The sequence below is a fragment of the Anomaloglossus baeobatrachus genome, chromosome 5 (genome assembly GCF_048569485.1).
Source record: "Anomaloglossus baeobatrachus isolate aAnoBae1 chromosome 5, aAnoBae1.hap1, whole genome shotgun sequence".
Lineage (NCBI taxonomy): Eukaryota > Metazoa > Chordata > Amphibia > Anura > Aromobatidae > Anomaloglossus > Anomaloglossus baeobatrachus.
Genome location: NC_134357.1, coordinates 360,203,134 through 360,229,958, shown reverse-complemented (window position 1 = coordinate 360,229,958; position 26,825 = coordinate 360,203,134). Strand labels below are relative to the sequence as shown.

The window sequence follows — 26,825 nt, the reverse complement described above, 5'->3', positions numbered from 1 at the left end:
TGAGATCTTGAGCTGAGAGCTCCATCTGCGCACACGCCGACTCTGGGCGCCATTATTTGAAGCCCACAACGCTGACATTTTCAAAAATGGTGGCCCCTGCCTCACCCTCCGCAGCGGGCACAGCCCGCAGCATAGCGCCTGTGGCTCGCAGCATCTCCTGTGGCCCCTCTCCACTTCCCCCGGTAACCTACATTCAGATTATAAGACGCACCCTTCATTTTCCTACCAAATTTTTGGGAGGAATGGTGCGTCTTATAATCTGAAATATATGGTAAGTGACGTCCAGGAGGTCATCGGAGTTCCCAATCAACTCTGATGGCCTCCCGATGACACCCCCGCGACACCCGCGCTACAGCGGGTGTCACGACGGTGACTTCATGGGTTCATCAGAGTTCATTGGGATCTCACTACACACACACTGCTTGCTAGATACTCACCTGGCGATGCTGTCCCTGGCGATGCTCTGGCTTCCAGGTCCGAATTGCAGTGAATATTCTATGAGCATAATTAGCGGGGGACAGCAGAGCCAAAGAATACAGGTATACCTGGTTACAGGTGAATATAGAAAATCTTTTTACTTCAAAGACCCGTGTTTTCTCCAGTACGTGTCACACTGATCATATCAGTGTGCGGGCTGTATGACATCAGTGCTGCCGGAGAAAAAACAAGCATGTCTTCGTGTGCGCGTGCGGGGCCACGAGTGGTCACACGGTCCATGTGAAAACACGGAAGTTTGTGTAACTCCATAGAATAACATGGGTACGTGTGTCATCCGTGTTAAAAATGGATGTCACACGTACCTAAAACATGGATGTCTGAAACAGGCCTTAGACCAATTTGTGAACAATATTTGAGAGAAAATGGCCTTTTGTTTACATAGAAAAGGTTTTAGATGTTAGATTTCTGCTCATGAAAAACAAAAGTATTGCATTTATATTTTTGTTGAGTGTATGATTTGAAGGTAACTTGTCAGATGATCCATGCTGACATAATCATGGGCAGCATGAATTAAAGACTGGCTCCGGTAATACAAACATTTATGTTTTGCTGCAGTTGGACAGACAAGTCGGTCAACATGTGTGTATTGAGTGGGTACATTAAATTACGTTTAGAGAATCTGAAATGTCGCGGGCGGGGAGGGCGCCGGCGCTGCTGCGGCTGCTACTGCTCGGTGGCTCGAGCGGTGGGCCGGATCCAGGGACTCGAGCGGCGCTCCTCGCCCGTAAGTGAAAGGGGTGGTTGTTTTGGGGGATTTAGTCCGTAATGCCACCCACGGGTCGTGGTGAAGATGGGCACCACCGCTGCTGGTGACGGGGATCCCGGGAGCGATGGTAGGGAGCAGCAGGGATGTTGTTTTCCCCCTCCGTGGGTAGGGGTCGTGGTCCCGGGGCCCGATGATGTGACAGGGAGGCAGGGTTGGTGAGGTGCAGGGTTGCAGGGACAGCGCGGCGCGGTGCCGGATTGCACGGCTGTACAAACTCAGTAAGAAATGTACAAAGTCCTCGGTAAACCAAACTGCTGGATGGACGGGTCCCGCAGCCGGCTGCCGTGTCTCTCCCCGGACAGGTGATGGCGGCTGTCTTTCCCTACACCTTGATGTTCTCGTTTGACTACTATGGATCCCCAACGGTAGTCCGCTCCCCGGTGTATGGGTACCGGAGGAGCCCGTTTGCCCGCAGGCGCTGGCCCTTGGGTCTCTAGCCTTAGGCGGTATCTGTATACCCTCACGGTGTGGGCGGTTGCCTTCAATCGGGACATCAGACACTGGAGGGAGGCAACAAGGGTTTTGTGTTTGGCTGGTGTCCCTGTCTAATGGGGGTGGGGGTGTTTGTGTGTTATTTGTGACGACCTGGCTAGTCCAGGGCGCCACATTCCCCCTTGGTGAAATGCAGACCGTCCGCGGGCTGCCCGTCCATCACCGGTTTTATTTTTTTCAAAAGCTGTAAAAATATAAATTAACATATAAAACATTTTGAACATGTAAGCATTTTTGTGAGGACACTTAAACGTTGCACATATAAACAAAAACATTTTTAATAATAACTGACGGACGGATGTCTCCCGCTCTGCCACCCAAGCAACCTAGCCCTGATGCTGCCCCTAAGAAGTGGGCAGCACCCCTTGACTCCAGTCCAGGTTCAGGCTGCCCGAGCGGGAAGGGGTACGGTAACTTGCACCCGGCTGTCATTTCAGGGGACCCCACGTCCTTGGGGGACCCCTGACCCCCGGAGGATGGCCACCGGTCCTGGTGGTGGCCGGGCCCCAGCCTGCTCTGCTGCGGGCCCTTCCTCCAATCTGCCTCTTCGGAGGCGGCAACGTCTTCCATCCCATAAAATTATTTACATGCCCACCAGTTCGTGGGTGACCTGCCAGTTCTCGGCCATGTCCATGAGTAGTCTCTCATGCAGGTAGTAAAACACACAGAGTCCCTCCGGGGACAACTTGCCGGCAACGGCCGGGATAACCACACAGATAATCAGATGAAAAACTCTGTTTGATTTAGTGTTCATTCAAAGTGCTGAGGGTCCCAACGGGGACAACAACTTTTCTTTTCCTCCTCTTTAAACAGCAATCCTGCGGCACAGCTGCTGTTGCTGCCGCTCCCGGTGTGGAGCACCTTCTGCTTGCTCCGGTTCAGGCGGTGTGGGGGATGGGCCCAGACAGAGTCCCTCCGTGCCGGCTACGACCGGTACCTTCGATAATGAGGGACCCCGCTGTGACGTGCCCTGCTCTGCCTCCTGGCAGCTGCATCCCCGCCGTGCCTCAGCCAAGGACCGGGGTCTGGGAGCGGTTGACGGGACTTGCGGTGCTGGCCTCTGGTCGAGGATCGCCTCCACTGCGGCCGGGCGGACTGCCGGGGCCGTCGTCATCTCCGTTGCAGTCGGGATGGAAGTCGGGACGGGTGCCAGGGCGGTGACAAAGGTAAGGTCCGGGGGTCGCAGGTCTGGGCCCTCTCCCTCAGACGCTGCGGGCTCCGCTACCGGTGACAGGGGTAACGGGTCGGTTGGGGCGTTGGTCGCGGGCATTGGCAGTGAGGGAGGTAGCGTGGTGGATGGCAGCAGGCCGGGCCCCTCAGCCGTATCGACCGATCCCTCAGGGACATAGGGGCGTGGGTCGCTTACCCGCTCCTCTGAGACCACCTCCACTTTGGATGCCCAAACGGTTGGGCCTGGAGCTCCTGGCACATCTTTCGGCTGGATCCAGGAACGTGTTTCAGCAGAGTCCTGGTGTCCCTGCACTCTGCAGCGCTAGTTACATGCCGCCGCAGCTGCGACCGCCGCTCCTCCAACAGCTCCGTCGGGCGCGGAGATCTTTTTCCCGTCCCCCCTTGGTTCTCTTCAGCACTTCCGTTTGTTGGGGGCGGGGCTTCGCTTTCGCGCCTTCCCTGCTCGGAGAAGATGCTCGAGCGGGAGATTTTCGCGCCAAGATGGCGGCGCTTCAAAATTTTCAGTGGAGATCACAAGGCGCACTTCTACTTGTAAGTAGATGGGTTCAATCCTGTTCGTGACGCCAAGTTGTCGCGGGCAGGGAGGACGCCACCGCTGCTCGCTAACGCTCAGATCCGGCGCTGCTGCGGCTGCTGCTGCTCGGTAGCTCGAGCGGTGGGCCGGATCCGGGGACTCGAGCGGCGCTCCTCGCCCGTGAGTGAAAGGGGTGGTTGGTTTGGGGGATTTAGTCCGTGACGCCACCCACGCGTTGTGGTGAAGATGGGCAGGGAGCAGCTGGGATGTTGTTTTCCCCCTCCGTGGGTAGGGGTCGGTGGTCCCGGGGCCCAATGATGTGACGGGGAGGCAGGGTTGGTGAGGTGCAGGATTGCAGGGACAGCGCGGTGCGGTGCCGGATGGCACGGGTATACTCACTCAGTAAGAAATGTACAAAGTCCTCGGTAAACCAAACGGCTGGATGGACGGGTCCCGCAGCCGGCTGCCGTGTCTCTCCCCGGACAGGTGATGGTGGCTGTCTTTCCCTACACCTTGATGTTCTCGTTTGACTACTATGGATCCCCAACGGTAGTCCGCTCCCCGGTGTATGGGTACCGGAGGAGCCCGTTTGCCCGCAGGCACTGGCCCTTGGGTCTCTAGCCTTAGGCGGTAGCTGTATACCCTCACGGTGTGGGCGGTTGCCTTCAATCGGGACTTTTGCCATTAGGAAACACCTGGGGTTCCGGTCACATTCGGATTTGACTGTTGTCGGCGGCTCCAAGCCTGGTCGGGGTCCGATGGCCCTGCCTGGGTGTGCTGGCTTCACTTGGCTCCCCGGTCGGTACCGGCGGGCCAACGCCCGACCCCGGTCCTACGGTTCTGCGTTGCTCCACCACTCCTGCAGACGGCCACCACCGTCTGCCAACCTTGCTGTCAGTGCCTGGGCCACAAACCCAGACACCCAAGTGCTCACTCCTCTCACTTCAAACTCCAACACTGAACTGTCACTTTTCCCGCCCCCAGGCCTGTGAACTCCTCGGTGGGTGGGGCCAACCGCTTGGCTCCGCCCCACCTGGTATGGATATCAGACACTGGAGAGAGGCAACAAGGGTTTTGTGTTTGGCTGGTGTCCCTGTCTAATGGGGGTGGGGGTGTTTGTGTGTTATTTGTGATGACCTGGCTAGTCCAGGGCACCACAGAAACATAGATGCTTAGAATGCAGACGTCGATCTCTGATTTATACCGTCTGTGGGGTAAGCAGTATGGCACAGCTGACAGATTTTCTCTAAATGAGAAACATGAAGGCAGATGAAGCCAGAAGTTAGAATGTGAAGAATCATAAGAAAACCATGTAGAACATAATTTCTATAGGAAACATGAATAGTTGCATAAAAAGGTTGTCCAAAGGATAAGAAGTGTTTTGAAAAGTGCTGAGGAGGTATTATTGGCCATTTACTGACTAACAGAGATGGAATAAGCATCAATACTGTGGTTGCGGGGAATTGGTGAAAATGAGTTTCGTACTATTCAAAATCATATTTATATCTGGGTCAACTCCTTTTAGCTGCAAACTGGATCCTAGTTTCCCATATTGGTAAGCATGGGACAGAATGTTAAAGTACATAAAGCAATGTCTGTGGCACCTAACATGGAAATCTCTAGTAGAAGACAGAAGCAGGACACCGGATCCTCCATCAGCCATGGTGACATGGTTGTCAGGAATGGCATGTAACTAGAGCACAGTAAGTGAGCACTATGTACGGTACTAATCAAAAAGATAGATGTACTTTCACTGGCGGTCATGTAATAGCTGCATGGTGCCCCTGCTAATCAATCCATGCGAAACCCATGTAATATGTCCTTTCATGGCTTTTCATAAGAAGGTATTGGGGTAATGAATATTTACACAAAAAACCCAGACTTTATTGATGTAGAATGTAAGATTTAGGCTAGGGCCGCATGGTGGCATGTGTCCCGTGATAACTCTCAGACAAGTTGTGCAATCAATTAAAAAAAACAAAAAGCCAGCACTAAATGTGCACTACAACAGTAAAAATTCCAAACTGTACTTATTATAAAATTTGAGATTTTTGGCAAAAAATTGCAATTTCTTGAGCTACCCCCCCACGTCACGGCAAATCTCTTTGGGGCAGTCCTACACTAAAATATTTTTATAAAATGTGCCATACGGCCTCCCATATGAAATAAAAGAACTGCTCTTAGCAGCACTCACCTGGTCTACTTCAATCCCGTACCCATGACTGAGTCATGGCTGTGGGCGGGACAGGCCCAAGCAAATGCTGCATGAAGTAAATAGCTTGTGGACAGGGCCTGATGACTGAATGTGAACAGCCACCAATGGCCAAAATCTAGACAGGTGGAATACATCCCAAATTGAGGCGCATAGCAAGGTGGGGGTCAGCCACCGACCAATTCAATGTCTCCAAGTTGTGCAATCAAGTCTGGTAAAATGCTGCAATATTAGAATGCTTTAAAAAATAGAGGTTTTAATTTATTTTTAACAATTAACAAAATGCAGTGAATAAACAAAAGAGAAATCTCAATTAAGGGGTTATACAGGACTTAGGATTTTTCCTGATAGGCTAAAGGGTGATTTACACGCTGCCACATCGGTAATGATATATCGTCGGGGTCACGGTGTTTGTGACGCACATCCGGCGTCGTTAGCGACATTGCAGCGTGTAACAGCTAGGAGCAACGATCAACGATCGCAAAAACGTCAAAAATCGTTGATCGTTGACATGTCGCTCCTTTTCATAATATCGTTGGTGGTGCATGCCGCTGGTTGTTCGTTGTTCCTGCGGCATCACACATCGCTATGTGTGACACCGCAGGAACGACGAACATCTCCTTACCTGCGTCCACCGGCAATGAGGAAGGAAGGAGGTGGGCGGGATATTCCGCCTGCTCATCTCCGCCCCTCCGCTTCTATTGGACGGCTGCCGTGTGACGTTGCTGTGACACCGCACGAACCACCCCCTTAGAAAGGAGGCGGTTTGCCGGCCACAGCTACGTCGCAGGAAAGGTAAGTCTGTGTGATGGGTGTAAGCGATGTTGTGCGCCACAGGCAGCGATTTGCCCATGACGCACAACCGACGGGGTCGGGTACGCTCGCTAGCGATATCGATAGCAATATAGCAGCGTGTAATGTGCCCTTAAGAGCTACCTGCCTATTCTGCCCTGCGGAGAGCTCTCCCTACTCAGATGGTGGCTCTCTTGCTTCTTTTGATTTCACATCAACAGAACAGATATTCCTCTTATGCATTGTCGACAGGACATCACTGCTGATTGACATTTGGCTCCCCACAGTTAGGCGGCGGGGAGCCAGCTGTCAGCATGGCATCAGGAGAGACGCCTCATCGACAGAGTAGAATAGGAGAAGCTGCTTTGTCGATGAGACAGAAGAAGGAGAATCGCTGGCAGGAGCGGACTGTGACCACTCAGAACTGGAACAGATCGTTGCCAATCACGAGACAGATAGTTAGCTACCTGTTACCTGTAAGTTCTTAGCACAATATGAAAAAACTCATGAATGCCAAATAACCTCTATGAATCAATATTTGATTTGACCACTCTTTGCCTTCAAAAAAGAGTAAAAGCTTCAATGCTTCTAGGTATATTTGCACAATTTTTGAAAGAACTTGTTCCAAACATCCTGGAGATCTATAGATGTAGGCTTGTGCAAATCCTTCAGTCCTTTCATGTAATCCCACACAGACTTGATGATGTTGCGATCAGGGCTCAGTGGAGGCCATATCATCACTTCCATTACACCTTATTCTTCTCTGTGTTTAAGATAGTTCTTAGTGACATTGGCTATATGTATGGTGGTTGTTTTCCTGCTGCAGAATACATTTGGAGCCAATTAGATGCCGTCCTTATGGTATTGTATGATGAATAACTGCACACTAGGAAATGGCCAACATTGGGGCCTGCAGACACATTGGTCGGCCAAGAAAACTTAGTGCAGCAGATGAAAGACACATCATGATTACTGTATTTTTTGGATTTTAAGAAGTACTTTTACTACTAAAAATTTGGGAGAAAAATGGGGGGTGCGTCTTAAAATCCGAATGTAGCTTACCAAGGGGGTGGGAGAGGGGGAGAGGTGTCACAGGAGGCAGGGGAAATGCTTTGCGCTGTGGGCGCTGCTCTTTGCCTGGGGCCTGTGGGTGCTGCTCTGTGCTGCGGGTGGTGCTGCTCTGTGCCAGGGCTGTGGGTGGTGAGGCAAGGGCCAATCTGAAGATGTTGGCGGGAAGGGCTTCAAATAATGGCACTCAGAGTCGGCGTGTGCGCCGATGGAACTCTCGGCTCAAGCTCTCATCTGCACATGTGCCGCCTCCAGCCCACTGATGTCACAGCAGCAGACTTAAGGAAAATGGCGCTCAGAGGTGTTACATGAGCAGATGAGATCTTGGCTTGTCATTGAGCAGATAACTCAATCTGCGCACACACCGACTCCGAGTGACATTTCTTTGAAGCCCGCACCGCTGAAATCTTCAGAATGGCCATGCCTCACCACCCGTAGCGAGCACCAGCACAAAGCAGTTCCTGCAGCCCCAGCACAGAGCAGCGCCCGCAGCCCCAGCACAGAGCAGCGCCCGCAGCCCCAGCACAGAGCAGCGCCCGCAACCCCAGCACAGAGCAGCGCCCGCAGCCCATGCACAGAGCAGCGCCCGCAGCCCATGCACAGAACAGCACCTGCAGTCCCAGGACAGAGCAGTGCCCGCAGGCCCAGCACAACACCGCCACTCACAGTGAGCAATCTGGGCACCCCTCTGCACTGCCCACAGCATCGCCATACTCCAGCACTGCCCGTCTCCTGTGACCCCCACTCCACCATCGCTGCAACCCCCCTTCCCCGGTAAGACACCACCGGATTATAAAATTGACCCCATATTTTTTTTACCTATTTTTTTCTTTAAATTTGGGGTGCGTCTTATAATTCATTGCATGTTATGTTTAATATATCTTTATTATTGTTATTATATATTTTCTCAAATCAAGGTTACAAATAGTATAATTTTCAATTGGCAGTTACATTTCTTTTAGTGTATGTTTATATTGAAGAGGCAGTCCAACAATAAGTTTCAACGCTAACGACATCCTCTGCATATAGGGAATAAGGTTTCCAGGGTCTCATCGGGATCCGATTGATATTATACTGATCCCTGAAACCCTATGGGAGCGTCTCTTTTCCAAGAGAAAAAACAATCAAAACACAACAATAGGAAAGCCCCTCATAGTAATTGTCTGACGTACACTGTAACATATGTGATTGTCTTATACTACTCAACTACAAGAAACAGGTTGAGGAACTCCCACTCTAGGATTCCTTAAGATAGAATATAAGAAAGATTAAATAGAAAGAAATAAAGAGAAGTAAGACATAAAGCAGGAAGGGAGAATAAGGAGAGGAAAAAGAAAAGGAAGAAAAGAGAAACATATCACCATGATGTCACCTCACCAGTCACCTCGGTCGCAAGACCCACTAATCGTAGACCCCTTCTATTCTAGAGTACCTTGAGTTAGCCAGATCTGAAATTGTTGAGATTCTCTGAATTCAATCCAGGGATACCAGGTTGTGAACCAAGTCTGAATTGTGTTTGTGTCAGATGCCCTCAGCTCCTCCATACGGCGCAGAGTATCTACAGCTTCCACCCAGTCTACTCTCTTCAACTCATAGGATGTTTTCCAGTGTCTGGGAATAATCTGTCTCATTGAGATTACAAAATAAGTTAGGAGATCTTTACGGATTTTGGGGACTGATCCATTAAACATGGAAAGTAATGCTATCTCTGGCTTGGGGGTCACTTCCGACTGTGTGAGATGGTTATATAGGGAGAAAATTTCATCCCACAGTTTTCTAATCGCTGTGCATGTCCACCAAACGTGTAGCATTGTCCCTGGTGATCCCCGACACCTCCAACACTTGTCGGCAACCTCTGGGAAAATCTTATGGAGTTTGTCTGGCGTTCTATACCATCTGGATAAAAAAAAATTTAATTTAGTTCTTGTATCCTACTGGATACTGTTAATTTGTGTGTTAAGGTAAAAGTTTTGTTCCAAAGTTTTTCAGGAAAAACATGACCCATCTCTCTATGCCACTGGTCTACGTATGCGGGCAGGCCCCCTCCCCCACTCTGTAGCGACACTATTTTATAGATTGTAGAGATAAAATGAGTTGGTGTCTCCTGAGCAATACATAGCTTTTCAAAATGGGTCATTCCCTCATCAGATCTGGACCCCGGTGTCAAAGAATCCACGTAACTTCGAAGTTGAAGATAAAGAAACCAGTGTCCCGGTTCCGTCCTTCTATCTTCCAATAGGGAGTTCAATGTTCTACAAGCTGCGGAGGATACCACATCCCTAACACGGGGAATTCCCATTGTGTAGACAGAGATAAGACTGGGGTGGAACTCGTGTAGCCAACAGGGGAACTGAGGGTTACCCACCAGAGGCGTCAGAGGTCCCGGATATTTGGTCAAGCCGTATCTTCTATTGATGGTGCGCCATGTGCCAGTTAGGGACAGGAGGAATGGAGTCAGTTCTATGTTCGATAAGTGATCACCCGAGGACAGCCAAAAAATTCATTGCATGTTATAAAACGAAATATACGGTCAAAATCAGAAGTTGTCCAGCAGTTCCATTAGCTCAAAACTGACAGCAACCAGTGGGACTTCGTTACAGCCATATACTGTTTAGAGAAGTCTGGACAGAAGTGGTTCTTATGCAAGATTTATGTCCAAAAACCTTACTTTTGACATGGAAACAAGACCATGTGACCCAACTATGCACATAGGAATCAGGATGCACATAAATGTCAGCAGGTGCGCTAAATCAATGCCAAGAGCCAAAATCTGAAATATTTGTGAGTAACAGAAGGCAGTTTGTCGTTGGAGGGCTGGAGAGGGGTACAACAATGAGTGTCTGCAGACAACAGTGGAGCATGATGGAGGATCATTGCAAGTTTGGAGCTGCATTTTAGCAAATGACCCATCAATCCAGAACATCTGCAGCCCTAGTCCTGTTTTAGTGCATCGTTGAGTTGCTTGGCCTTATTTCCATATAGAAATCAAACATTTTTAGAAGAAATTCTTACATGAAGATGACTTTTGACCACTTTTTAAGCAACACAGGATGTGACGGATTTGCAAATTTTTTGATATTGATGACTTTGACCACATTTCTCCAGTAGATGGCTTTAGCTAGTTGCTACCATTTTTGAGCTAACAGTGCCACTTGACATCTTCTGATTTCGAAGGGAAATAAGAATCCATAAGTTTTTCTTTTGTGGCACTAAGTTTCCTTGGCTGACCATTGCACAGTCCTCAGCAAAGCTCATTTCTTGGTTCGGCTTCAAAAGAGCTCGAGCACCACACCTTGAAACCCTGATCTACTATGATATCTTTACCTTGGAGAGACATTGCTGATGCAGTATAACTACCTTTAAAGATTTTAAGCTTGCAAGCAGGGCCGTCACTCCTCCTGGTATCTGTCAAATTGTGTTATTCCGTAATGTCTGATATTGTCCACTTTGAATTGTAAAGTGCTGCAGCATATGTTGTCGATCTATGAATACAAATTATTAATAATATTATTACCTTGTGTGTTGTTGCTTCTCTCCATCTTACCAGAGTGTATGACCTGTGATATGAAATTGTCTTCCACAGCCTCACCTTTGTAGTGAAGTTTGGCTGCTCCTCACCCAGTTTTAAGCCTCCTATACTGCTGTTTCTGTTAATGACTGTGTTTCAACCTACAGTACATATGAAAATAATGATCATTACTGCCTGTTTTGATATAATTGATAACACCACACACCTGGCTATAGTCCTACAAAACCTCTCACTTTGTGTAAGTGTACCTAGAAGAACTGATGCTGTTTGGAGAATACAGGGGGCTTTACACGCAACAACATCACTAATGAGATGTCGTTGGGGTCATGGAATTAGTGACGCACATCCGGCCTCATTAGCGACGTCGTTGTGTGTGAAATATACGAACGACCGCTAACGATCAAAATTACTCACCAAATCGTTGATCGTTGAAACGTCGTTCTAATCCCAAATATCGTTGCTGGTGCAGGACACAGGTTGTTCTTCTTTCCTGAGGCAGCACACATCGCCATGTTCGACACCCCAGGAACGACGAACATCACCGTACCTGTGTCCTCCGGCAACGAGGTGGGCGTCACTTTCTTTCGGCTGCTTCTCTGCCCCCCGCTTCTATTGGACGGCTGCCGTGTGATGTTGCTGTGACGCCGCATGAACCACCCCCTTAGAAAGGAGACAGTTCGTCGGCCACACCGACGTCGCTAAGCAGGTAAGTATAGTGTGACGGGTCCTAGCGATGTTGTGCGCCACGGGCAGCGATTTGCCCGTGACGCACAACCAACGGGGGCGAGTGCTTTCACCAGCGACATTGCTAGCTATGTCGCTGCGTGTAAAGCAGCCTTAAGGGTGGTCACATTAAATATTGATTTGAGTTCTGCTTCTCTTTTGTTCAATCACTTGGCATTTTGTTAATTGATAAAAATAAACTACAAACACTTTTACATTGAAGCATTCTCACTGTGCAGAACTTTTTCCACCCCTGCCTAAAGCTTTTGCACAGTACTATATACATGTTGTCATGCAGTGCAGAATGTAATACGCTGTGACATTCTGTCCTAGGGCCTTTAGATAATAGATAAACCTTTAAGTAGAGGTCACATATATAGTAGTATTCGGTTAAGTGAGGATGATTACATTAATTGTGACAGTAAACATCCGGTTAGTGATATGCGAGAAGAGCACTCATCATGCTGCATGATAATCATCTGTAGAAGAAGCAGGTGACACCAGTAAGCAGGAAATATGACATTTTAAGTCAGTATTTTCCATCTGCTTTCATTCAGACACACAACAGCTAATGACTAGGTACTGGTTTATGGAGATCCAAAGCTAGATAAAAGGTCCAGATCTTCCGGGACATTTATGTAAGCATAAATGGTGAGATAATCTTTAGTATCTGGTAGAAACTGACCATGTGTAATCTGCCTACTGAATGCTGAGGAATATTGCAAGGAGCTAAACATGCGGTAATGCATATACTATATTTTCTATTTTCCACCACATTTAGCTAAAATCTACTGATAACTCCCACTGTATGAAGCGTCACTTCTAAGAAATAAATGTCTATGTAACTCGTACTTTTCACCTATTGTCACCATCAAGTTCCAAGTCATTGAGCATATATCTTTAAAGAAGTCATCCACTACTGGACAAATTCTACTTAATCCCTTCAGGGCCCCATGTAAAATAAAAAAAGAATTGATGCTCACCTCCCGCAGTGGCGCTGTTCCGATGATGTCTGTGCAGCTATATCCAGTGAGTCATGTGACACTGCTGTGTTAAAGGGAACCTGTCACCAGGATTTTCCCTTATAATGTGCAGCCACCACCACCAAGCCCTTATATACAATATTCCAGAATACTGTGTATAGGAGCCCAGGCCGCTCTGTATAACGTTAAAATATACCTTTAAAATACTCACATGGGGGTGGTCCAGTCCGATGGGTGTCGCTGTTCTCAGTTAAGTGCCTCCTCTATCTTGTGTGACCACTGCCCTCCTGCCCAGACCCGTGTACATGACTCTTCCTGCGTCATTCACACAGAGGCCTCCATTGCGCTACACGCATTGGACCGGACAGCCCCTTGGGTATTATAAAGGTGTTTTTAACGTTCTACAGAGCGGACTGGGCACTTATATAGTGTTCTAGAATGCGGTATATAAGAACTTACTGGTGATTGCTGCATCTTATAGGGGAAAATCTGGTGGCAGGTTCTCTTTAATTGACAGCCGCAGCGCAGGAAAAACAACATGGCTTCCAAAACACAATCTAGCAAAATTAAGTCTGAAAGCCAGCCCTTCCTTCTGGGCTCTGCAGTGTGCCCAGACACTTTACAGGACACATATCTCTAAAGCCGTGGCCCCCAACCTTTCTTACCTTGAGACAGGGCTGCCATCAGGGCATCATAATCATGACTGGTGTATCGGGCCTGGTGAAGATGGGGGGCGCTAGCTGTGCCCGGGATAATTACATAGCTTTATTAAGCCCTGGCTGGGCACCCCTCGTCACCCAGCCCCAGTCACAGCTGCAGCAGGGTAGCCCAGCAGTGTCGCTTCAACCACTACATATGACTACTGTGCATGCAAAGCTCTTCTAGAGCATCGCATACAAATTAGCCATGTGGCCGAAAGCAACGCAGCGGAGCTGAGCAGGGAGGTCATCACTCTGCACCTCATCACAGTGCTGCAGGCAATGCAGAGGTGGCGAGGACATGGCATCTGGCAGGACATTGTAGGCGCTTCAAGAGCTGAAGATCTCCAGGGGTAATGGGTGGGCCTGCAGTCCCCAGCCCCTGCCTAGCTTTAGCTGGATGCGCGTCGGAGGGTGCACATCCAGCCTAAATGCATGGCAGCTCAGAGAGGACACCACACAACATGGGAGCCAGGGAGGGTGAGTAAAATGTTTTTTTATCTTTTTGCGGCAGACAAATTTATAAAAGGAGAGGCAATGGAAGGGAATGTATACAAGAAAGAGTGCATATATACCAAAAAGGGGACAAAAACCGGGATGGGAATGACATTATACCAGAATGTGCCCAGGAGTGGGATATACAGTATACCGTGTTTTTCCAAAAATAAGACACTGTCTTATACATTTTTGTCCCCCAGAAAAGCACTAGGGCTTATTTTTGGAGGTGGTCTTATTCTTGGAGAAACATGGTTGGGGGTAAGTTTACCCCCCAAAAAAGCAGACCCCCCACTTTCCAGGAGACTCATACTTACCAGACCTGGACATCTGTGTGGCTCCCAGGTCCTCCTGTGACCTCCGGTGGGCACTCCCAGCAACTATGCTGCACGCCGTCCTCCTCTGCTTCTGCCCAACACACTCACACACAGCAGATCACACACACATCAGATCACACACAGACTCACTCAGTCATTCATCACATCCAGCGTTACAGGATGCTTACGGCCCCAGGGAACGAGGGGAGGAAGTCACGTGTCGCAGGTCCTGTAAGCAAGCATTGCGGCAGGTCCTTGTGCTCCACCGCACAGCCTCTCAGGATTCTGCCGGCGAAAAAAAAACGGCGTCGTTGGATGTGGTTAGTGTGTGTGTGATCTGATGTGTGTGCGATCCGATGTTTGTGTGTGTGAGATCTAATGTGTGCGGGGGTGTGATCACTGCAGGTCCTCTGCTCGGCATCTGGTAAGTGTGATTGCGGGTTATCCTCTGTCGATACTGAAGTGTCCTGCGTATCTTTAAGTTTTTTTAGCTGCACAGAGACTTCATTATTGAACCGCGACTAGTGCTTATTTTTGGAGTAGGGCTTATATCAAAGCCTTGCTCCAAAAATGCTAAAAATCCCTGCTAGGGCTTATTTTTGGGGGAAGTATTATTGTTGGAAAAACACGAAAGAGAATGAAACAAAAATCAAATCATTGATCATTTCGCACAAAACACCAAAAATGGGCCAGACAAAAGTATTGGCACCCTTAGCCTAATACTTGGTTGCACAACCTTTAAGGGGGCTTTACACGGTAGCGATATCGCTAGCAATTTCTAGCGATAGCGAGCGTGTAAGTACCCGCCCCCGTCGCGCATGCGATTGTTTGTGATCGCTGCCGTAGCGAACATTATCGCTACGCAGCGTCACACATACTTTCCTGGTCGTCGTCATCGCTGTGACTGACGAACAATCCCTCCTTCAAGGGGGAGGGACGTTCGGCATCACAGCGACGTCACCGCAACGTCACTAAGCGGCCGGCCAATTAAAGCGGAGGGGCGGAGCTGAGCGTGATGTAAACATCCCGCCCACCTCTTCCTTCTGCATTGCGGCCGGCGGCAGGTAAGGAGACGGTCCTCGCTCATGCGGTGTCACACATAGCGATGTGTGCTGCCGCATGAGCGATGAACCACAACGCTAAACAACCCTTACCGATTTTTGAGTTTGGGACGACCTCTCCATGGTGAACGATTTTCACCATTTTTGAGGTCGCCTAAGGTCGCTGGTAAGTATTACACGCTGCGATATTGTTAATGACGCCGGATGTGCGTCACTAACAATGTGATCCCGACAATAAAACATTAACGATATTGAAGCGTGTAAAGCCCCCTTTAGCCAAAATAACTGCGACCAACCGCTTCCGGTAACCATCAATGAGTTTCTTACAATGCTCTGCTGGAATTTTAGACCATTCTTCTTTGTCAAACTGCTCCAGGTCCCTGAGATTTGAAGGGTGCCTTCTCCAAACTGCCATTTTGAGATCTCTCCACAGGTGTTCTATGGGATTCAGGTCTGGACTCATTGCTGGCCACTTTAGCAGTCTCCAGTGCTTTCTATCAAACCATTTTCTAGTGCTTTTTGAAGTGTGTTTTGGGTCATTGTCCTGCTGGAAGACCCATGACCTCTGAGGAAGACCCAGCTTTCTCACACTGAGCCCTACATTATGCTGCAAAATTTGTTGGTAGTCTTCAGACTTCATAATGCCATGCACACGGTCAAGCAGTCCAGTGCCAGAGGCAGCAAAGCAACCGCAAAACATCAGGGAACCTCCGCCATGTTTGACTGTAGGGCCCGTGTTCTTTTCTTTGAATGCCTCTTTTTTTTTCCTGTAAACTCTATGTTGATGGCTTTTCCCAAAAAGCTCTACTTTTGTCTCATCTGACCAGAGAACATTCTTCCAAAACGTTTTAGGCTTTCTCATGTAAGTTTTAGCAAACTCCAGCCTGGCTTTTTTATGTCTCGGGGTAAGAAGTGGGGTCTTCCTGGGTATCCTACCATATACAGTCCCTATTCATTCAGACACCGACGGATAGTACGGGTTGACACTGTTATACCCTCGGACTGCAGGGCAGCTTGAACTTGTTTGGATGTTAGTCGAGGTTCTTTATCCACCATCCGCACAATCTTGCGTTGAAATCAATTTTTCTTTTCCTTCCACATCTAGGGAGGTTAGCCACAGTGCCATGGGCTTTAAACTTCTTGATGACACTGTGCACCGTAGACACAGGAACTTTCAGGTCTTTGGAGATGGACTTGTAGCCTTGAGATTGCTCATGCTTCCTCACAATTTGGATTCTGAAGTCCTCAGACAGAAGTCCTCAGTCCTTTCTTGTCTCCATTATCAATGTGGTACACACAAGGACACAGGACAGAGGTTGAGTCAACTTTAATCCATGTCAACTGGCTGCAAGTGTGATTTAGTTATTGCCAACACCTGTTAGGTGCCACAGGTAAGTTACAGGTGCTGTTAATTACACAAATTAGAGAAGCATCACATGATTTTTCAAAGAGTGCCAATACTTTTGTCCACCCCCTTTTTTATGTTTGGTGTGGAATTATATCCAATTTGGCTTTATAACAATTTTCTTTATTTTTTTTGTTTGAAGACAAATTAAATGACGATAATAATACCAAAGAATTTGTGATTGCAATCAATTTCAAGAAGAAACTGAGTATTATCTGACAGAATTGCAGGGGTGCCAATACTTTTGGCCAGCACTGTACATACTCGGATAGGATATATATACTAGGATGGGAACATATATACCAGGAGGGTCCCAGGATCGGGACATATATACCAGGAGGAGGACATATATACTAGGAAGGAAACAATAAACCAAGATGGGAACATACATATCAGGAAGGGCCCAGGATGGGGACATACATACCAGGAAGAAAAAAACCCAAATACCTGATGATAGCTTTGTCTATCGAAACGCGTTGTGGTCAGCTAAAGGGATAATAAAGGTTTGTGTTCTCTAATCTTGCATTTAATAGAATATCTTTCTCTCCCCAGCACCCTACTCGACCGCTTAATTGCTTTCATCTATATACAGTACAGACCAAAAGTTTAGACACACCTTTTCATTCAAAGAGTTTTCTTTATTTTCATGACTCTGAAAATTGTAGATTCACATTGAAGGCATCAAAACTATGAATTAGCACATGTGGAATGAAATACTTAACAAAAAAGTATGAAACAACTGAAAATATGTCTTATGTTCTAGGTTCTTCAAAGTAGCCACCTTTTGCTTTGATTACTGCTTTGCACACTCTTGGCATTCTCTTGATGAGCTTCAAGAGGTAGTCACTTGAAATGGTTTTCACTTCACAGGTGTTCCATGTCAAGTTTAATTAGTGGGATTTCTTGCCTTATAAAAGAGGTTGGAACCATCAGTTGTGTTGTGCAGAAGTCTGGTGGATACACAGCTGATAGTCCTACTGAATAGACTGGTAGAATTTGTATTATGGCAAGAAAAAAACAGATAAGTAAAGAAAAATGAGTGGCCATCATTACTTTAAGAAATGAAGGTCAGTCAGTCCGAAAAATTGGGAAAACTTTGAAAGTGTCCCCAAGTGCTGTAGCAAAAACCATCAAACGCTACAAAGAAACTGCCTCACATGAGGACTGCCCCAGGAAAGGAAGACCAAGAGTCACCTCTGCTGGGGAGGATAAGTTTATCCGAGTCACCAACCTCAGAAATCGCACGTTAACAGCAGCTCAGATTAGAGACCAACTCAATGCCACATAGAGTTCTAGCAGCAGACACATCTCTAGAACAACTGTTAAGAGGAGACTTTGTGCAGCAGGCCTTCATGGTAAAATAGCTGCTAGAAAACCACTGCTAAGGACAGGCAACAAGCAGAAGAGACTTGTTTGGGCTAAAGAACACAAGGAATGGACATTAGACCAGTGGAAATCTGTGCTTTGGTCTGATGAGTCCAAATGTGAGATTTTTGGATCCAACCACCGTGTCTTTGTGCGACGCAGAAAAGGTGAATGGATAGACTCTACATGCCCGGTTCCCACCGTGAAGCATGGAGGAGGAGGTGTGATGATGTGGGGATGCTTTGCTGGTGACACTGTTGGGGGTTTATTCAAAATTGAAGGCATACTGAACCAGCATGGCTACCACAGCATCTTGCAGTGGCATGCTATTCTATCCCGTTTGCGTTTAATTGGACCATCATTTATTTTTCAACAGGACAATGACCCCAAACACACCTCCAGGCTGTGTAAGGGCTATTTCACTAAGAAGGAGAGTGATGGGGTGCTATGCCAGGTGACCTGCCTTCCACAGTCACCAGACCTGAACCCAATCGAGATGGTTTGGGGTGAGCTAGACTGCACAGTGAAGGCAAAAGGGCCAACAAGTGCTAAGCATCTCTGGGAACTCCTTCAAGACTGTTGGAAGACCATTTCCGGTGACTACCTCTTGAAGCTCATCAAGAGATTGCCAAGAGTGTGCAAAGCAGTAATGAAAGCAAACGTTGGCTACTTTGAAGAACCTAGAATATAAGACATATTTTCAGTTGTTTTACACTTTTTTGTTAAGTATTTCATTCCACATGTGTTAATTCATAGTATGCCTTCAATGTGAATCTACAAGATGGGCAGCTTGTGTGGGGGTTAGTATACAAAGAGGCAGTGTACTGGAGGGATATTATACAGAGAGGCAGTGGGTGAGGGGATATTATACAGAGGGGTAGTGTGTGTGGAGGATATTATCCAGGGGGGCAGTGTGTGTATGGGGATATTATACAGTGGGGCAGTGTGTGTGTGGGAATATTATACAGAGGGGCAGTGTGTGTGTGGGGGGGTATTATACAGAGGGGCAGTGTGTGTGTGGGGGGATATTACACATATGGTCAAATTTGTTGGTACCCCTCATTTAATGAAAGAAAAACCCACAGTGGTCACAGAAATAACTTGAATCTGACAAAAGTAATAATAAATAAAAAAATGTATGAAAATGAACAAATGAAAGTCAGACATTGCATTTTAACCATGCTTCCACAGAATAAAAAAAAAATGTACAGAAACGGTGGTATCCTTAACTTAATATTTTGTTGCACAACCTTTTGAGGAAATCACTGCAATAAAACAATTCCTGTAACTGTTAATGAGACTTCTGCACCTCTCGACAGGTATTTTGGCCACTCCTCAAGAATAAACTCCTCCAGTTGTTTCGTGTTTGAAGGTTGCCTTTTCCAGACGCCATGTTTCAGCTCTTTCCAAAGATGCTCAATTAAATTTAGGTCAGGGCTCATAGAAGGCCCCTTCAGAATAGTGCAATGTTTTCCCCTTAGCCATTCTTGGGTGTTCTTAGCTGTGTGTTTTGGGTCATTATCCTGTTGCAAGACCCATGACCTGAGACTGAGACCAAGCTTTCTGACACTGGACAGCACATTTTTCTCTAGAATCTCTTGATAGTCTTGAGATTTAATTTTGCCCTGCACAGATTCAAGACACCCTGCGCCAAATGCAGCAAAGCAGCCCCAGAACATAACAGAGCCTCCTCCATGTTTCACAGTTGGGACACAGCTGATGTGCCTTGCCAAAAAGTTCTATTTTTTCTCATCTGTCCATAAGATATTCTCCCAGAAGCTTTGTGGCTTGTTAACATGTAGTTTAGCAAATTCCAGTCTGGCTTTTTTATGATTTTATTTCAACAATGGTGTCCTCCTTGGTCGTTTCCCATGAAGTCCACTTTGGTTCAAACAACGACGGATGGTGCGATCTGACACTGATGTTCCTTGAGTTTGAAGTTCACCTTTAATCTCTTTAGAAGTTTTTATGGGCTCTTTTGTTACTATTTGTATTATCCGTCTTTTTGATTTGTTATCAATTTTTTTTTGATTTTTCAATTTTCCTCCTGCGGTCACATCTAGGGTGGTTAGCTACAGTCCCATGGATCTTAAATTTCTAAATAATATGTGCAACTGTAGTCACAGGAACATCAAGCTACTTGGAGATGGTCTTATAACCTTTACCTTTAACGTGCTTGTCTACAATTTTCTTTCTAATCTCCTGCAACAACGCTTTCCTTCGCTTCCATTGGTCCATGTTGAGTGTGGTACACACCATTTCACTACACACCATTTCACTACACAGCACAGTGAGTATCTGTAGCCCTATATACAGGCCCACTGACTGATTACAAGATTGTAGACACCTGTGATGCTAATTAATGGACACAACTTGATTTAACATGTCACTTTTGTCACATTATTTTCGGGGGTACCATCATTTCTGTCCAGGCCTGTTTCATGAGTTTAATGTTTTTAAAAATTTTGTGGAAGCATGGTTGAAAAGCAATGTCTGACTTTCATTTGTTCATTTTCATAAGTTTTATTTATTACTTTTCTCAGATTCAAGTTATTATACAGAGGAGCAGTGTGTGTGGGGATATTATACAGAGGAGTAGTGTGTGTGCGGGGATATTATACAGAGAAACAGTGTGTGTGTAACGGGGGTATTATATAGAGAAGCAGTGTGTCTGGGGGATATTATACAGAGGGGCAGTGTGTGAGTGGGGATATTATATGGAGGAGCACTGTGTGTGGGACAGATATTACACAAAGGAGCTGTGTGTGTGTGTGGGGGGATATTTATACAGAGGAGCTGTGTGTGTGGGATATTAATGAGAGGAGCAGTGCGTGTTCGGGAAATATAATACAGAGAAGCAGTGTGCGTGTGAGGATATTATACATGGGGCATTGTGTGTAGGTATGTTTTACAGAGAGGCAGTATGTTTGGGGGATATTATACATGGGACAGTGTGGGCGAGATATTATGAAGAGGGGCGGTGTAGAGTGTGTATTATGGACAGGGGAGATTTAGAGGGTGCATTATTAATTTTCTGAGGAAAATACTTCATTTTTTGGAACAACTTTAAGGGTGCTAGCACTTTTGCCCATGACTGTGTGTGTGTACATATATGCACGATTTTCCAAGCATGGCGGTGAGAGTGTAGAAGGTATGAGCAGTGGGGGCGGAACTGGGGTGGAGCATGGGCAGAGTCTCAAGGGGACCCAATCATTTTACTAGTAAGGGCCCTGAAATTCCTAGTGGCAGCCCTGCCTTGAGAGCCACAGTAAGGTCTGAGAGAGGGTCGTGGGCCACATCCAGAGTCCCCTCTTGCCCCTGAGCAGTGTCATCCAGCTTCCACCTCCCCCACAGTTGCAAAACTACTCAGAGCCCCCATTACCGGTACAATGGCAGGCAAAGCTTCCCCACAGAAATCCCACCAAAGCAGTATACTTTAATCTACATGTTTCCAACTTACTCTCAATTGGTTTTGTTGCTTCAAGCAATCCCACAATGCTATAACATCCATTTTTAAGCACGCCTTTATCTGGACAAATCATCCTACCTCCAGCTTAGCACTTACTGAAAGGGGTATTCCCTTTTCCAAGATCCTATCCCAATATGTAGTAGGTGTAATAATAAGAATATTAGCAAATTTCTACAATTAGAAATGTAGTATAGCTCTCCTGATTAACTAATTAACTATGTCTCTTATCTCATGTGTAGGGCATTGCAGCTTAGTGGTTACAACCACTCATGTGGTGAGTTAGTTGCTCGCGGTCTTAACTATGGATACCTATGGTCCTGCAATGCCCTGCACATGAGGTAACTGACATATCTAATCAGGAGAACTATATTATATTTCTAATTGGAGGTATTTGTTAATTTTATTATTACACCTACTACATATTGTGATAAGATCTTGGTGATGGGAATAAACCTTTAATATATCTCTCCAACTGCAAGTCCAGTATAAGTGCATCCATATCTGCTCGGCTGTGTGAGGTTACTCGTAAAAGTCACCATCTTGAGATCTCTTTATAGCTGTTTGACAGACCTGGTGCTAATGAACTGAGTCGGCTAACAGCCGTAAGCCACACATTATGGTTCGGTGAGCCACATGTGTCTCTCGAGCCATAAGTTGGGGATCCCTACTCTGAAGAGTCAAATAACACCCCTTCCTATCTGAGCAGGGTTACCAGAGATTACAAGACAATCTGTAAAATAGGCCACTTTTTTGCCTTCTTTGTAAAAAAAAATTAAGCCATATGTGATTTTTTTGAACTTTAAGAAATCTATACATATTTTTTGACTAAAAAAACAGTTTACAGTGAATGCAGCTGATGTCTTTATATCAGAATTCTGGGCTGTAGACATGGATCACTTATAATCATAATATCTTAATACGGTTTTCTCATGTGTCCATAAACAATATTGTCTGTCGGTGATTTTTTGATAAGCTATCCAGAAGAAAAAACAAGTCAAGAAGGCAACCCTGCTTCCCAGCCCTGACATGTGCTCTAACAGTAGTCTACGACTGTATTGCCACGCTTGGGTCAAGTTGGGTACCAAATGGAGAGTCAATTTTCTTCTATTACCACCTGTGACAATGAGAAATAAGCGTCTAAAACAATCAATGAGTGAAAAATATAATTTTTAATCTTCATGGCCCTATGCCATAACATTGTTACACACCTGTGGTGTCAAAATGCTGACTATACCCCGAAATTAATAAATTAAAGGGTTTGTCCACTACTAGGACAAGCCCTTCTCATTCCACGTTTCTCCCTAAAAGCCTATACTAACCCCCAGTGGTGGTGCGGTTCCACCGCCGACTTCCATCTTCCCGCCTTCTGACGCAGCAGCAACCAACAGGAAGTGAGCATCAGCCGCAGCTGTAACTTCATATTGATTAACTCATTTGTCCAAAGGCGGGGAGAGAGTGTCGGGGTGGTGATTGGGTGAGGGGCTCACATGACTTCACATGAACCCTGGGAGAGCGAGCCCTGGAACCGCACCACCACTGGAGGTTAGTATAGACTTTTTTTATTTTAATAGGGAGAAACGTGGAATGAGAAGGGCTTGTCCTAGTAGTGGACAACTCCTTTAAGGAGCATTGTTTGTAAAATAAGGCCACTTTGTTGGGTTCTGCTATTCTGGCACCCCAGGGGCTTTGCTAATATGACATTGCATCTATAAACCCCTGTTGGGACCTCGCATGGGCCCATGGGAGCTGGAAAAAAAAAATACCCACCTTCCAAATCAGCATCCAACGGAGCGTCACGTGACCTGTGCTGCCAGTTGGTGGATACCGGTAGGGTATAGCATTCGTATCTTGTTCTTCTGCTCAGACAAAATGCAAACTCCATTAATAAGGTGTTGGCCACACCCAGGGTGCACCAAACACCCTAATTAGCATATTTGAGTAAACTTCAGTTTTTGCAGAATGTGGCAATGATAAATATCTGACATACATCCCAACAAGGCCATGTACCTAGTTTATACGGTTCCTTTGGGCTGAAAGGTTCCCCTTCAACTAATTAACACAGAGTTTGTGATATATTGGCTTGTGTTTGGGATCCCAACAGTTGGACCCCATCGATTATGAGGTGACGGTCTACCCTAGGGATATACAAATCTTATTAAAGTGGAAAAGTTCCTTTGAGGTATTTATCCTCTATAATCCCAGGTGTTGTACACGACGAGCCTCTGGTCAGATAGCTATGGGAACCAGATAGAAGTTGACTCTATTAGCTGCAGGCTGAGAGCCAATGACGTCTTCAGCCAAAAACACATTCATCCTGCGTCCTTATGGCCAGTGACTATGTGCAGCTTTCACATATAATCTCAGTGCTTTGTGCTCCACCATAGGGTCCGGTGTGTAAGCCGCCATGAGGCCCCTTTCCTTACATGCACTGACATTGAATCAAAGGGGGATTTGAGATTACACAAATGATCACCTATCTATTTGGGCCTGATTAAAGCTTCACACCAAAATTCTGAGAGTTTTGAAAAGTTGAAAAAACTTTGAAGCCTAATTTTTCTGACTTTATCATTTTCATGCCTCAAAGCCCCGACAAAATGGGTGTAAGGGGAGGGGATACTGCAGCTGGTCTAATTCATGGCAAGCCCTGGCGGTCCATACGTCACATCTCATTGTTGTACTGGACCAGAGTGGGCGGCATGGTGGCTCAGTGGTTTGCACTGTAGTCTTGCAGCGCCAGGGTCCTGGGTTCAAATCCCACCAAGAACAACATCTGCAAGGAGATTGTATGTTCTCCATGGGTTTCCACTGGGTACTCTGATTTCTTCTCACACTCCAAAGACATACTGATAGGGACTCTAGATTGTGAGCCCCAATGGGGCATGGTCTTGATGTAACGGGCCAGTTAGTAGTAGTAGTAGTTTGGACTGCCCTAATGGCGGCCCTGGTTTGGAGTGCCAAGGAACCTGGTCTTGCGGTTGGGAAAAGAATGGACCTCCATGCTGTTAATAGTGGGGTTCCTGTTGCAATTGGTACTGCAGAGTGCAGGCAGCAGAGAGATGTAATGGCTGACAATACCACCTAATAAATAGCCTGAAGATCTCCACTGAGTGTGCTTACTGAGAGACACAGCAAACAGAACAGTTCCCATCGTTTAGACCCACCTATTCTGGACAACCCTCTTTTAAAGGGGTTGTCCACTATTTAGACAGAGGCACGTGGGTGCAGTGTGGCGCTATACACCTCTATGTGCACCGTAAGCTGCCTCCATAGCACTACACTGGCGAAGAGCACAGCACAGCACAGCACAGCACAGCACAGCACAGCACAGCACAGCACAGCACAGCACAGCACAGCACAGCACAGCGCAGCCCCGGCTCCTGTGGATGCAGATGAATAATCATTAATGGGAGCACAAACACTTATAGCCCCCAACCTTTGGTCACTGATACGTGACGTCACTACGTCTCAAGGTCCACTGGTCCTAGCTACGTCAGCTAGGAGGGGCGGGGTCTAGCGAAGATCATTATGGCCTCCGATAGGCTGAGCGACTTGTCATTCAAATAGGTCAGAACACGGGGCTCTTGGTCAGATGACGAAGACCACGCCCACTCCGTGCCTTATATGGCTTAGAGCGGGTTATTCTTAAAGAGACCTCACCAACACGCCTTCCTTTCTGCCGCTGGAGCACAGGCTTGGTGTTCGGTCTCCTCGCTCTGCATCATGTCTGAGAAGCTGCCATACAAAGTTGGTAAGCAGCGCAGTACTGAGTGTGCGCGGGCAGTGGCTGGGCTCCGCTGTGCCAGGCTGCACAGATGCATGCGGCGGCGGCTTGTGTATGGAGCTGCTTGCTCATGCTGTAAGGTCCCACCCTATATGATGTGGAACTACAGCTCCCAGCATGCCCCAGTGATTTGCGTGCATGGCTTGTGGGTATTGTAGTAACCGTACTGTTCGGTTTCTATAATGCTTTGCAGCGGGGTCCATGTGCAGATGTATGGGAGCAGTCAGGGCACGTAGTCCCATCCAGAGCAAGTGCCTGCTGCAGAGTGCCTGGCGGTAGGGGGGAGCTTTATGGCCAGCTTAACTGCATGTGTAAACCAGTAAGGAAGACTGCCAAGTAGGTGCAATGGGCATGGCTGTCATAGAACGGGTAGCACTGGAGGACTACAGTGGCCTTTACAGAGAGGTGCTGGAGGGCTCTGCTGGGTGCTATGGCCTGTGGCCCAGCAATGACCTGGTGGTCTGCAGCTCCCCCTGTAATCATTGCTCTGCTGGGTGCTATGGCCTGTGGCCCAGCAATGACCTGGTGGTCTGCAGCTCCCCCTGTAATCATTGCTCTGCTGGGTGCTATGGCCTGTGGCCCAGCAATGACCTGGTGGTCCTCAGCTCCCCCTGTAATCATTGCTCTGCAGGGTGCCATGACCTGTGGCCCAGCAATAACCTGGTGGTCTGCAGCCCCTCTGCCCCAGCTTCCCCTGTTACAATGTCTCTGCTGGGTGCCATGACCTGTGGTGTGCAGCCCCTCTGCCCCTGTAATCATGGCTCTGCTGGGTGCCATGGCTTGTGTCCCAGCAATGACCTGGTGGTCTGCAGCTCCCCCTGTAATCATTGCTCTGCAGGGTGCCATGACCTGTGGTGTGCAGCCCCTCTGCCCCTGTAATCATGGCTCTGCTGGGTGCCATGGCTTGTGTCCCAGCAATGATCTGGTGGTCTGCAGCCCCTCTGCCCCTGATCCCCCTGTAATCATGGCTCTGCTGTGGCCAATGATCCCCCCCCCCCCCCTGTTCCTCCTGTAATCATAGCTTTGCTGGGTGCCATGGTCTGTGTGCCAGTGATCTTCTGCCCCTGTAATCGCATGCCACAGCAGAGCCATGATCTGCAGCCCCTCCCTGTTCTCCCTGTTCCCCCTGTAATCGTGGCCCAGCAATGACCTGGTGGTCTGCAGCCCCTCTGCCCCAGCTTCCCCTGTAATCATGGCTCTGCACTGCTTCATGTGGACAGCATGCTGCATTCTGCCCAGCTCAGCAATACCAGAGCTTTCTGGGAGCTGTAGTTTTCTATAGAGGCTGTAGACTAGTTGTCTAGGCTGTGAGACTTCAGTTCCCAGCATGCATCACACAGCCGGCAGCTCTGAGTTGGCACATGGTGTAATAGGAGCTGTCAGTTCTCAGTGCAGATCTGTGCGGCGGAGCAGAACACGCCATGTCTTACACAACACTGGAGATTTGCCTTTATGTAAGGCAGCAT

General features: G+C 47.4%; 2 protein-coding genes across 2 annotated transcripts in view; one reads left to right on the top strand and one right to left on the bottom strand.

Annotated features, from left to right (window-relative positions):
* ITCH (itchy E3 ubiquitin protein ligase) overlaps positions 1–26,825 on the bottom strand; it is a 403,298-nt gene that overhangs the window by 276,905 nt on the left and 99,568 nt on the right. The window lies entirely within an intron of this gene.
* The window catches only part of AHCY (adenosylhomocysteinase), a 36,833-nt gene continuing 35,226 nt past the window's right edge, over positions 25,219–26,825 (top strand). The window contains exon 1 of the mRNA XM_075349941.1: positions 25,219–25,326. Within this exon, the coding sequence (XP_075206056.1) occupies positions 25,299–25,326 (28 nt within the window). The 5' untranslated portion in view covers positions 25,219–25,298. The remainder of the gene's footprint in view (positions 25,327–26,825) is intronic.